This window comes from Anas platyrhynchos, chromosome 14 (assembly GCF_047663525.1).
Source record: "Anas platyrhynchos isolate ZD024472 breed Pekin duck chromosome 14, IASCAAS_PekinDuck_T2T, whole genome shotgun sequence".
Classification (NCBI taxonomy): Eukaryota; Metazoa; Chordata; class Aves; order Anseriformes; family Anatidae; genus Anas; species Anas platyrhynchos.
The window spans coordinates 9,646,570-9,659,174 of record NC_092600.1 but is presented as its reverse complement, the minus strand read 5'-3'; the positions used below and the strand labels follow the sequence as shown (position 1 = coordinate 9,659,174).

The following is a 12,605-nucleotide window of genomic DNA, read 5'->3' as shown; positions in this document are numbered from 1 at the left end:
GGCAGGGGTATGGGAATGAAGGGGGCTCAACCCCAGCCCGGGGGCAGAGGCTATCTGCAGCCCACAAAAGCCAGATTCTCCCCCAAGATAAAATCCCAGAGCTTTTGTTTAGGGGAAAAAAAAAGACAAGGGCACCTCCCGGCCCTACAACAGCCGGTCGTTAAGGGAAGGCATCTCCAGTGAGGGGCTGGAATGAGGAATTGGGGCTCGCCCCCACATTGCCCCACGGACACCGGACTGGGGAGGGGGCCGAGAGGGACCCCAAGACCCCCGGGGACCCTCAGGAGGCGGCTGAGCCCTGGGCAGGCTCTGGCTGGGGGATGGCGTGTGGGAACGGTGCCTCAGGAAACCAGCGGGATTTACTGGGCTACACGCTAAATCCCCCTCACAAAAGGGGCCTGTTCGTGGGGACAGGATGCCGGTGGCTCAGCCACACTTGTTTGGCCAGCAGAGCCTGGCGGATTAAGGACAATTGGTTCAGCCCTGACAGAAAACACCAGGAATGTTAAACAATAAAACCGCCTCCAGTTGTTGCGGGGCTGCGGGATGCCCCGGGACGCCTCCGCTGCCCCGTGCCCCCCGCCACAGCCCCGTGCTCCTGCCCCAGCCCTGCTGCTGAGCCTGCTCTGCTCCACCAACACCAGCACGGGGTGCTCGGGTGTCCGGGGACGGGGCAGCCCCAAGCAGAATGGACACACTGCTAGGACCCCAAAAGCATTGCTGGTGGCCCCAAAAGCAGTGCCGGGTGGCTGGCGGCCCCAAAAACATCACCAGGTGGCTGGTGGCATGAGTGCACGGGCTGCAAGGATGCACACTCACCTCGTGTGCTCAGCAAGGGGGAAGGAAGCAAAACCCCATGGGGTTACAACCTCTGCTGTCCCCATCCCACCCCAAGCCCTGGGCACAGGGGGTGCGAGGTACCCCCACGTGCCATTAGGGAATCGATGAATCCCCCTCCTTGTCCCCCCTTTGCAATCTCCCTTTTCCAGGGAAGTGCCAAGGAAGCAAATCCCCTGCACAGCCCCGTCCCCAGGCACCCACGGGTCCGGGTTTACCCAGGGCTGGCTCCCCAGGGGCCATGGGGTGGGGGGCAGCCAACCCCGGGCAGTTTGCCCTGCGGCGTGTGAATGCCCCATTCAGGGCTGTGCTAAATGCATTGGTTCTGGCACATTAGCAGACAGCTGGGATCCTTCGCCGGGGCAGGGAGGCAGCGGGGACGGGGCAGGTTTCACACCTGCTGGTGGTCTGCAGGCCCCGGGGGGGCTCTGCCCAGGGGAGAGGGGGAGCAGAGCCCCTGGGCGAGGGGCTGGGAGAGCTGTGGGCAGGCTTCAGGGCCAGCACGGCTGGGGCTGCACGAGGAGGGGGCCTTGGGGCAGCCCTACAAGCAGGTATGGGGCAGGGCAGGCTCTGCCACGCGGGAACGACCCCAGGAGCTTGCCAAAAGGTGGCTGCACCCCAGCGCAGCAGGGGCGAGATGAAGGGACCACTTCCCATCTGTACTGAGCCCCCAGCTCCTGCCCCACGTGTCCCCACTGCTCCCCGAGAGCCACCTTGCAGGCTGGGGGGGGGCTGCTCCCCACCCCTGGAGCTGCCCCTGCAGCTGGGAGCTGGGGAAGGAAACCAGATCCCGGGGCTAACGGCCCTGCAAAGCCCAGCCCTTGGCGGAGCGGAGGAGACGAGGTGAAACCCTAGACCCAGGGAGCGGGCTGGCAGGAGGGGGCGAGACAGCTGCAGCCCCCGCTCCCTGCAGAGCCGAGCTGGGTGCCGGGGGGCAAAGCAGGCAGCAGAGAGCAGGGCCTGGGGCTGAAGCCCCCAAACCTCGCTCGCAGGGGCGCTGGGGTTAGGAGAAGGCAGCACAGAGCCCGTAACTCACTTTTATCTGGTGTCCTGGGGCTGGCCCAGGTGGGGAGGGGGGGGGTCCCCAGCGTGCCGGGCCGGGGGCTCTTTCCCAGCCTGGGAGCCGGCAGCAGTTGGTGGATCAGTTTCAGGGCGATGCTGGTAGCGGAGTTCACGGTGGCTTAGCGCAACAGTGGCTAATGGGGAACAGATGCAGCAGCGCTTTGTGCCGGAGCGGGGCTGGAGGCACAGGAGCGGGGACGCCGCTTCCTGCACCTGTGGCACTGCCCCCCGGGCAGCGCGCGTCCTCCCCCGGCCCTCCTCGCCCCTGGGAGCAGCCCAGAAACTGCAGCAGCAGCAGCAGGGTCTATTCCAAAAAAAAATAATTTATCAGGTCGATATTTCACGTACATAAATATTCATCTCTATGGCTATGTACAGAGGCAGGCAGCGGGGCTCCCGCCAGGAGACGCTTCCATCCAAACCCTGGACACAGCCCTGCGCCCCGGGGGCACCGTGGTGCAGTGCCCCCCCTGCCCCCCAACACCAGGCAGAGGCTCGCTCAGCCCTGCATTGCTGGGACCCGGCCAGGACTGGAGGCTTTGTGCAGAAATGGGGGGGAAAAGGAGCCCGTTCCCCGGGGAGGGGGGCACCCCCTGCGCTGCTGACGCTGGGTGCAGCAGGGAACAGCCCTGCCTGGATCCGCTCCGCGGCATCGCCCTGCCCTGCCCTTAAGTCCTCACGCTGGGGTAGGTGAAGAGGCAGGGGGCGAGAGGCAGCGGGTCGTGGGTGAAGACGGAGTCGTCCGAGGAGCAGGTGCTGGTGGTGTCCTCGCAGGAGGGCGAGTACTGCTCGAAGGGCATGGAGAGGTCCAGGTACTGCAGGGGAGACACCGTGCCGTCACCGCCCGCCCCGCCACCGCCACCACCAGCCAAAACCATCCTCATCGTCACCCACCTCCTCCGAGACAGCCGCCAGGATCTTGTCCAGCCCCTCCACCAGCTGCTTGAAGGTGGGGCGCTGCGAGGGCACGGCGTGCCAGCACTCCCGCATCAGCATGTACCTGGGGGCCGGGCGGCGTTAGGGGAGGGGGCACAGCTCGCCCTGCCTGCCCCCCCCCTCCCCTGGCCCCTACTCACAGCTCGTGGGTGCAGTTGGACGGCCGGTCCATGCGGTGCCCCTCCTTCAGCAGCTTGAAGAGCTCCTCCACGGGGATGCCGGGGTAGGGGGAGCCGCCCAGGGTGAAGATCTCCCACATCAGGATCCCAAAGGACCACCTGGGAGCACACAGGGCAAGGGGGCTGGCTGCAGGAGGGGTCCGGCTGCCACCGGGATGGTGCCACCCCCCCAGGAGCACCCCCTGTCCTAAGGATGGGGACCCTCCAGCACACACACACAGCCCCACGGGGCTGCCTCGACCCTCACCCCGCAGCAGCCCTCGGGCCCCAGGACTCACACGTCGCTCTGGTGGGTGTAGACGCGGTCAAACAGAGCCTCTGGTGCCATCCATTTCACGGGCAGGCGGCCCTGCAGGAACAAACCCTCTGCTGAGCCGGGGTCCCGGCCCCCCCCAGCCCTCGCCCTGCCCCTCACCCGGTCCCCCCCCAGCTCACGTTGCTGGTTTTCTTGTAGTAGTCGATGTCGTGGACGTCCCTGGCCAAGCCGAAGTCGGCGATTTTCATCACGCTCTCTGCTGTGACCAGCACGTTGCGGGCAGCCAGGTCGCGGTGGATGCACTGCCGGGAGGGAAACAGCACCCGCAGGAGATGTGAGAGGGCAGTCACACCTCAGTGCATCCCCCTGGCACACCCCAAACCCCCACAGCACCCCAAAACGCCACCAGCCCCCATACGGCACCGTCACCCCCAGGGCTGGGGGTGTCACCCCACCCGCCCCGCTCTTTTCGGCACCCCTCGCAGGCTGTGCCAGCCCTACCCGCTTGGACTCCAGGTACTCCATGCCGCGGGCCACCTGGTAGACGCAGGACACCAGGTCCTTGAAGGAGAGCTGCTCCTCGGGCAGCGCCGTGATGTCGAAGGTGTAGTCGGGAGTGGGAGGGCGCCGGGCACGGAGGTACTCGCGCAGGTTGCCCTTGGCTGCGAACTCCACGATCACGTACAGCGGCCCTGGGAAGGGCAAAGGCTCCGCTCAGCCCTCCTTGTCCCTGCCCTGCCACCCCCTGACCCCATCCTGCCACCGCCCCCTGAGGCCCAGCCTTCCCCGCGCCCCCCCTCACCGTCCTGCGTGCAGACGCCCAGGAGGTTGATGATGTTCTTGTGCTTGTCCATCAGCTTCATCATCTCCATCTCGGAGATGAGGTCAGCCAGGTCCTTGTCGGTGGCATTGTCTGGGGGCAGGGGCTGTGTCACCGTGCCAGCCGGCGTGGTGCCGCAGCCCGGCACCAACACAGCCCCCGTGCCCGGGGTGCTGCAGGGCAGGGCACCTGCACCTTCCCTTCCTTACCTTTGAGCATCTTCACAGCCACGGTGACGGCTCTGTCCGGCCGCTCCCTGTCAATGCCGTACGCCTCTGCCCGCACCACCTGGCCGAAGCAGCCCTCTCCCAGGGGCTTGCCCAGCACCAGCCTGGCGGGGAGAAGCAGAGCCGTGAGTCGGAGCCGGGGTCAGCGCAGAGCCACAGCGCTGGCACCGCCAGCCCCAGCCCTCCCCAGCACCGCGCGGCTCCGTACTTGTCCCGGGGGAACTCCCACTTGGAGTCGAGGGGCAGGTCCAGCTCCATGACCCCCGCCAGCATGGGGGCACAGCTGGAGGAGAGGCGAGTGACGCGCATCAGGGACGTGCTGGACTTCCCGGAGGAGCTGGAGTCCAGGGAGAACTGCGGAGAGAGCAGGAGGACCTCAGCCACCTGGCCTCGTGCTTGGGACGATGTCCCCAAGAGCAGGGCTCGTGCCGAGGCCATCAGGAGGGTAAGGGGTGACAGGGACAGGTGGCAGCAGCAGAACCAGTCGGCCACCGAGGTCCCCCCAGGGCTCCAGCTCAGCCCCCACCTGCCGGATGAGCGGGAATTTGGAGAGCTTGTGGACTGCCATGGGCTCCAGGGGCTGCTTGCTCGACTGCGTCTGCATCCGGCACAGCACCACGATGATGATGGCCATGGCCACGGCCAGCGAGCCCGACGTGTAGATGATGATATCCGTGTACTTGGCCTCGGGGGGCTCGGCCTCCCGCACCAGCTCCTCTTCTGCAGGGAGAGGAGGCATCATCCTGCAGTCCCTGCAGCACCCAGGGCCGCCCCCAGCCCCGACCAGCCTCGTGGTGCCCCCCGGCCCCCCCGGCCCTACCTGGGAGCACGGTGAGCCAGGCCGACTGGTAGGAGAGGCCGATGGAGTTCCCCGCCAGGCAGGTGTACTCGCCCGCATCCTCCATGGAGACGTTGCGCAGGTACAGCACCTCCACCTCCGAGCTGTTGATATCTGCGGTCTGCCGGCAGAGCGAAGGACCCTGAGCATCCCCCCCGGGGGGGACGGGCTCTGTGCGCCCCCCGGCACCCGGCCACTACCTTGAGCACTTGCACGTAGGGCACCCCGTCGGGGCCGTAGCTGCTGCCGTTCACCTCGATGTGCTTCAGCCACTGGATGTGGGGCTGGGCGTCGCTGTACACCTTGCAGAAGAACTCCACGTCGCTGCCCACCAGGGCCGTGGTGTTGGCGGGGAGCCCTGCCTGCAGGATGGGCCGGTGCGGGGACCTCTCTGCAACCAGGACAGCAGAGCAGCATCACCCACATGGCACCCGCAGAGGGGTCACACCGCTGCCTCCCCACCCTCTGTGAACCCCCGGGGACCTGCGGTGACCCCAGCTGCTGCCTCATCCTCACATCCCTTGGGTGCGAGGGCAGAGAGGAGCCCAGCACAGGCTCCTCCACCCAATTCCCAGGCACCCTGCTGGCCAGAGCCCTCACCCAGCACGTCCAGCAGGTAGCTGTAGCGGATGCTCCCGAACCTGTTCTCCACCAGGCAGGTGTAGTTGCCGCGGTCGGAGGGCACCACGCTCTCCATGACCAGGCTCCAGTGCTGGTGCCGGAGCTGCAGCGGGGAGGCAAAGTGGGGAGGAATGGGGTCAGTGCTACCGAGCTGCTGCTGAGCGGGATACCGGGAAGGGGGGGTTTTGGGGACCTCACCCGGATGCCCCCGATGCGGTGCTCCCCCCGGAATTCGCGCCCGTTCTTGAACCAGCGGATGCTGGGGCTGGGGCTGCCCGAGGCCGGGCAGCGAAACTTGACGGTGTTCCCCGCGGGGACGGCGTACAGCTTCTTGTCCATCCGGTGCGGGTGGGTCCAGTACGGCGCTGGGGACACACGTGGCGTGCCATGGGACGGGGCCATCGGCACAGCGCCACGGCCCTGCCCGGGGCAGCACTCACCTCTGTGCACGTAGACGGGCTCCTCACCGCGGTCTCCGTGGGGGCCGTCCCCATCGCTGTCTTCATCGTCATCGCCCGATGCCAGCGAGTCTGCGTGGGGAGGCAGGTTGTGAGGGATGCCCCCGTATGCAGGAGCACGCTCCCCCCGGCACCGCCCTGGGCGCTCACCCACGACGGAGATGGTGAAGTTGCGCAGGATCTCCCCGGTGCCCCGGGCCCGGCACACGTAGAGCCCCGAGTCCTCGTAGGCGACCTCGGAGATCTCCAACAAGCTCTGCTGGAGATGGACGCGGCCCCCCGGGACCAGCGGCCTGGACTCCTTGTACCAGACCACGCTGGCACCGCTGTGGTTGGCGTCGCAGTACAGCTTCAGCACGTTGCCTGGGTCCAGCAGGAGATGTTCCTCCTCCGACTCCAGCAAGGGGCTCTCGAACAGCTCTGCAGCCCATCAGAGACGCGCTGAGTGCCAGGCACGGTGCTCACCCCCCCGACACCACGGCCCCGCCACGCACCCGCCGGGAGCACACGGCACGACGTGGCCCGGTGCCCGGCCGCAGACACGGGCGAGGGCTGGACTCTGCCCTCAGGCACAGGGACGAGGCTTCCCCAGCGGCTGCCTGGCACTGGCGTGTCCCTGTCCAAGGCCACACAATGCCACCCTCCTTTCGGAGGGGACACTCCTGTAGGAGCAGGGTGCCCGAGCCCATCCTGCCTCGCTGGGGATGGGAAAGGAGCGGGTGCCCTCAGCATCAAACCCTCCTGGACACCCTCCCCGCAGGGCTGCTGGAAAAGCCAGCCCCAAATAATTATTCTGTTCTGTTCTAAACCCGGAGCAGACCCCAGCGCAGCCAGCCCTTGCTGTCCCTGCACACCATCGGAGCAGCGCTGCAGTGACGGCTCCGTCGTGGCTGCAGGAGATGCCGGGACCCAAAACCCCGCAGCTCTGAGCGCGGCAGCCCCGCAGCCCCTGTCTGCAGGTCCCGTGCAACACCCCCAAGCCCCGAGCGCTGCGGCTGTCAGCACACGTGTGTACAGCCAGAAAGGAAAGACCCAACCGCTCAGCAACTGCTGCACCAACCCCGGGCACGCCACCGGGCTGCCCGCACGCCGTGGGCCTTGGGGACTGAGCCAACACTGAGCCAACATGCACAGACCACAGAAAGCAGCGTCCCCGACCCAAAAACCCCCCAGCCTGGCTGAAAATCCCACCCCAGCCGCACTGGTGCAAGGTGCCTCCCAGCCTCCCGCTCTCGCACCCATTTGAGCCCACCAGCGGTGGGCACGGACGAGCAGAGCGGGGGGCTCGGTGGGGTGCCCAACCCCAAAGCCCCCTCTGCAGAGCCCAAATCCCAAATTCCCCAAACCCTCCAGCCCCGTACCTGTCTCCATCGCCCCTCGGCGGGAGGCGGCGGGCCGAGCCGCCAGCAGCAGCCCGGCCAGGACGTGCCAGAGCGGCCGCATCTTCCCGGCCTCCTGCAAGGCAGCGGCAGCGCGGTCAGGGGGCTGCGCGCCCCCGGGGGGAGCCGGGACGCGCCCGGACCCGGGACGGGACGGGACGGGGCGGCTGCGCGGAGCCCCGACGGCGCGATGGAGCGGGGCGCGGGACGGCGTGGGGAAGGGGACAGGGACCCTGCGGGGGTTTGGGGACCTTGCGGGAGTTTGGGGACCCGGGGGGGACTGGGAGAAGCTGGGGGGATCCTGCCCGTAGCCTTAACCCGGGGGGGGGACGGGGAGGGGACGGCAGCACCGGGGGGCGCGGGGAGAGGTCCCGGGCTCAGCGCCCCGCGGACGGGGCGGCGGGGAGGGACGGGGGCGGTGGGGAGGGATGGGGAGGGATGGGGTGGGGGATCGGGGGAGGGATGGGGGGGTCGCGGGAGGGGGTCGCGGCGTTACCGGCGGTGCGCGGCTCCCCCGGCGGAGCCACCCGCGCGGTGCGGGGAGGACCGGGGCAAAGTCCGCCGCCGCCGCCGCCTCCGGGGCCGTGCCGTACCGACCCGTACCGACCCGTACCGTGCTGTACCGAGCCGAGCAGAGCCGTACCGGGCTCAGCGCCCCGTCCCCATGGCGGCCCCCGGCCTGGAGCTGGCTCCGCCGCCGCCTTGGCCGCGCTCTGCCGCCGCCGCGGGCGCGGGCACTTTGTAGGGCGGCGCTCGGGTTACACCGCGCCGCGGGCGGCCCCGACCCCCGCCCCGCCCCCGGGACCGAGCCCGAGCCCGGGACCGAGCCCGAGCGTTGCCGGGCGCCGTTCCCGGCAGCGGAGCAGCGCACCCGCCGGCTAATTGGTGCCGCCGCAATTAGCCGCCGCCTTATCGCTGCCGGGGCCATAAAGCGGCCGTGCGTGACCCCCATTAGGAGCCCATAAGGCCCCGTCGTAAAAACACCGCGGGGCTGCGAGCCGGGACCCGGGCGGCCCTAATCCGGCCCATAAACACCTCCCGGACCCCCCCCGCTGCACGCCCGGGGACCCCCGGGGGCACCACGGGCACCGAGGACAACCCCCGGCCGCCTCTTCCATCCCCGGCCGGTAACGGGGGACCCGGTCCCCAATCCCCGGAGCCCTCCTGCAGGCAGTGGGGTTCACAGCTTGGTGTGGGGCTGGTGTGGGGCTGCCCTGAGCCCTGTGCTGCTGCAGGTGGGGCACAGCCACCCCCGTCCCCCCCATGTCACCCCCCGTCATCCCCATCCCACGGGGCCACGAGGCCAGGGCACGGCTCCGGCACATGGGAGCAGCGAGCATGGCACGAGGCAGTGTCACACGAGGGCTGCACGGTGCCACCGTCACCCACGCTGTCACCCACCCCAGGGTGCTGCCCCCACCCCAGGGCACAGAGGAGCACGGAGTGGCCCCCGCGGCCCCCAGCAGCTGTTCGGCGCGGTGCATTCCTGCCGGCACGCGGAGCGGACGGGAACATCGATTTCACGGGGCAGCAGCCGCCTCCGCAGAGCTCGCGGCGTGCCGGAAACACGGGAAAAATGTTGGGTTCGGCTCGATTCGAACCAAAACCACATCTGAACGGGGAGAACATGGAAATCCTTGGTGAAGCGGAGCCGGCAGGGCCAGCTCGGGGCAGGGCTGGGTGCTGGGGTACAGCAAAGCCCAGCGGATGGATGCACGAAACCCTGGAGCCCCAGGGGAGATCGGGGCGAGCATGGGAGGGGATCATTCCCAGTGATGGAAATGCTTGAGGAGAGCTGGGAGCCCATGGGATGGGCACTGAGACCCTAAACCCCATCCAGATGCCTGCAGTGGGGACGGAGCAGGACGGGCAGACAGGCGCAGGACGAGGGGACCCGCGCTGGCAGCTCGCCCCGTGCCATGCTGGGCATCCCCGCAGAGACCGGGCAGTGTGGGCACGGGCTGGGGGCGGCAGGGGGCTGCTCCCCTCCCTGCTGCGGGGCTGGGGGCTCGGGCTGCCTCGCTTGATTTATAACAGCAACTGAAGGCAAACAAAAAGCCCTTCACGGCAGCACGGCCCACCGCCTGCCGCCCGCCTCCGGCAGCACCGCCACGGCCTCCGCCACGCCAGCAGCTCAACAAGGGGGGATTGTGCCAGCGCCGGCTCCCCGTGCCATGGGGGCAGCCCTGCCCCTGCGCCCCTCTTTGCTCCCCGGGCTGCTCCCGTCAGCCGCAGCACCGCAAGGGGCACGTGTCCCCCCCCCCGGGCACCTTGCTGCAGTGTGGGAGCCCCGACACGGCAGGGTTACCGGGGAGGGGGTGCCCAGAGGTGGGCACGGTGCAGATGGGGCAGGGGGACCCGCTCTGCCCCAAACCTGACCAAGGAGAGGCGATGTTTGCTGTTTGCCTGCACCGAGCCGGACCCACGGCCTCACTCATGTGCGGGGCCCCGCGGCAGCGAGCACGCACGAGGGGCTGGGCGCAGGGGGCTCCATCCTCCCACCCCTGCCCCTTCCTCCAGGCAGTAAATCATCCCTGCTCCCCTCATGAAAGGCCCGTGTATGCGCTGCCGGCGCAGGGAGCCTGCCTGGTGCCAACAATATTGCTCTTGGAAGGCAGCCGGGGCTGCGGGAACACAGCCGCCCCTTGTGCCTGGCCCCAGCGCTCGCCGCCGTTCCTGCTGCGGTCGCACCTGCGGCCAGCATGAGCGCGCGCGGCCGGTGGCTCCTGGGGGGGCCGGAGCCCGGGGGGCTCTTTCCTCCTGGAAGTTTCTCTTGGCCTCTCCTGAACGGCCGTTGTTTGGGGCGCAGGCTCCCCGCTCCCAGCACCCTGAATGCGCATGGGGTCGGGATGCCGAGGGATTGGGGCCGTGCGAGCACACGGCGGGCGCACGCCAGCCCCAGGCCCGGTGCGGAGGCTCCCAGCTCCCTCCAGCCCCACTGGCCTCGGCACACGGCAGCCCTACAGCCCCCGCCACAACCCGCAGCCTCTTATCAGCCCAGCCGGGCAGGGCGCTCTGGTGGGGCCAGGTCCTGCTCCAGCCTTGCCAGGAGCCACCTCGCTGCTGCTGGCCACGCACAGGGCACGGTGATGCGGGACATCGGGTCCCAGCTCCACGGAATGGGGTCCAGGACGGGAGCTCAGCCCCCGTGTCCAGCCCGGCCGCATCCCTCCGCTCCCCCACATCCCTCTGCCCACCCCGCAGCAGGAGCCGAGCACGGTCCTGCTGGGATCCTGCTGATCCTTATCTCCCGCAGGGAGGGACTGATGGAGCAACCCGGCCCGGTTAAGGTTTAACCAGGCACAACTTGGCAAACATGAACCCGCTGCTCCCTTTGGGGAGGCGAGAACGCGGGGCCCGGCGCAGGGGCTGCCGGGGAGGGACGTGGTGTCCCCACTGAGCCCCCAGCATGGCACCCACAGCATCGGGCACCGTGTCCCTGCTGGGGTGAACAGGGAGCACCCCGCAGCACAGGGCACAGCCGTGCCAGGCACAGGGATGGGTGCAGCACGCTGCAGACCCCAGGCACCAGGCTGGGCACCACTGCCCGTCCATGGGCTGAGCAAACCAGGCCTCCAGGTCCCACGGGGAGGGCTCTTCCCACCAGCTCTGCCCCCCACGAGGCGCGGGACACTCACCCCATGAGCAGCACGGCCACGGCGGGGTGCCACGAGGCAGCAGCAGGGCCACCCCCACGCTCCCAGCCCCTAATGGCAAGCAGGCGCCCGGCCCTGCCTCCACATCTGCACCTGATTTACTTGCTGGAGACAGCGGGGCCACGAGGGAGGGCAGCGGTTAGGGCTGCAGACTGGGGGGCTGCGTTCCCCCACACACCCCCCGGTGAGGGTGGGATCGGGGTTCCAGCCCCACGTGCCGTGCTGGGGGCTGAGCGGGCTGCGCAGACCGGCCGGCTCCAAGGAGCTGGCTCGGGCACAGGCGGGGGACGGCGGCGCTTCCGCGGGGATGTGGCTGGGGTGGCTCCGTGCCCTGCTCCTGCCTGCCAGCACGGAAGGCGCTTGGGCTCGGCCTGTGGCGGGCAGCCGGAGCCCCGGCACAGCCAGGTGCTGCCCGCAGGGGCCCTGGGCGGGAGGCACGCTGGCAGCAGCAGCGGTGTGAGGGGGGAACGGGTGCGCTCTGGGCTCCACTTCCCCTGGTGCACAGAGGGCTCTGGGCCCAGCTGCCGGCCCCTCGCGCCGCAGGGTGCCCCCGGGTGCTGCAGAGTGGAAGGGGGGGCTGGAGCGTGGCAGCCAGCCCTGGCAGCAGGACGGAGGCAGAGGGAGGCACAGCTGGCTGAGTGCAGCCACCAGCTGGGGGCTGCGGACCCCCCCGGAGCAGCCTGAGGGGCAGCGTGCACCCAGTAGGGGAGGGACACCTGTGATTTTGGCACCCCTCTGGTTCAAGGATCAGAGCATGGGAACGGGACAGAGGCAGCCCCACGTCCTCCTCCTACCCTGCACCTGCCTCGGGGAGCGCCTGCACCCACAGGAGGGCCGGGAGCGGCAAGAAACACCACGTCCCTGCTGCCAGGAGGGGACGGGGTCAGCGAGGGACAGGCTGGCAGCTGCCGCCAAGCCGCCCCGGCAGAGCCGAGCCGTGCCCTGCAGCAGGCAGACGCAGCCCGTCCCTCCCTGCACTGCCCCGGGGCTGGGGACAGCGCCAGCACGAGGCCTGCGCCGTGCCTGGGGACACCGTAGGGCAGGGGGTGCAGCTGAAGGGTGTGCTGCTGTGCCCCCGTGCATGCCCCAGGGTGCTGAGCAGCAGTTCTGGGGCTGCCTCAGCTCTGGGGCCTGTGTCAGGGCAGCGAGCGAGCACAGCTCTCTGCTGAGGGGTGCAAGCAGAGGCAGGAGGCTCTGCCATCGCCCGGCTCCTGTGCTGCCATGGGAGGGCTGGAAAAAGCCCCGTGCCCCCTGCCTGTGACGGATGTTTTCTGCAGCAGTGCCAGCAGGCTCCGGGGCCAGACTGTCCTGTCCTCTCCTCGGTGACACTGGTGTG

At 69.1% G+C, this 12,605-nt stretch overlaps 1 protein-coding gene across 8 annotated transcripts; it reads right to left on the bottom strand.

The window, feature by feature from the left end:
* Positions 1-2,202: 2,202 nt before the first annotated feature.
* Positions 2,203-8,580, bottom strand: FGFR4 (fibroblast growth factor receptor 4). Of its 8 annotated transcripts, none has more exons than XM_027468076.3 (18): positions 8,110-8,580; positions 7,596-7,689; positions 6,385-6,654; positions 6,217-6,306; positions 5,975-6,141; positions 5,756-5,879; positions 5,356-5,546; positions 5,138-5,276; positions 4,844-5,037; positions 4,526-4,671; positions 4,300-4,421; positions 4,073-4,183; positions 3,772-3,962; positions 3,450-3,572; positions 3,293-3,363; positions 2,976-3,113; positions 2,794-2,899; positions 2,203-2,714 (listed from the first exon to the last, which is right to left on the bottom strand). In XM_027468076.3, the coding sequence occupies exons 1-18, from the start codon at positions 8,563-8,565 to the stop codon at positions 2,568-2,570; spliced, it is 2,880 nt and encodes a 959-aa protein (XP_027323877.3). In that variant the 5' UTR covers positions 8,566-8,580; the 3' UTR covers positions 2,203-2,567. The 8 variants fall into 8 exon arrangements, with proteins under 8 accessions (XP_027323877.3, XP_027323878.3, XP_027323879.2 ...); XM_027468077.3 differs by having other exon boundaries at positions 8,227-8,580; XM_027468078.3 differs by having other exon boundaries at positions 8,257-8,580.
* Between the last annotated feature and the right edge of the window lie 4,025 nt (positions 8,581-12,605).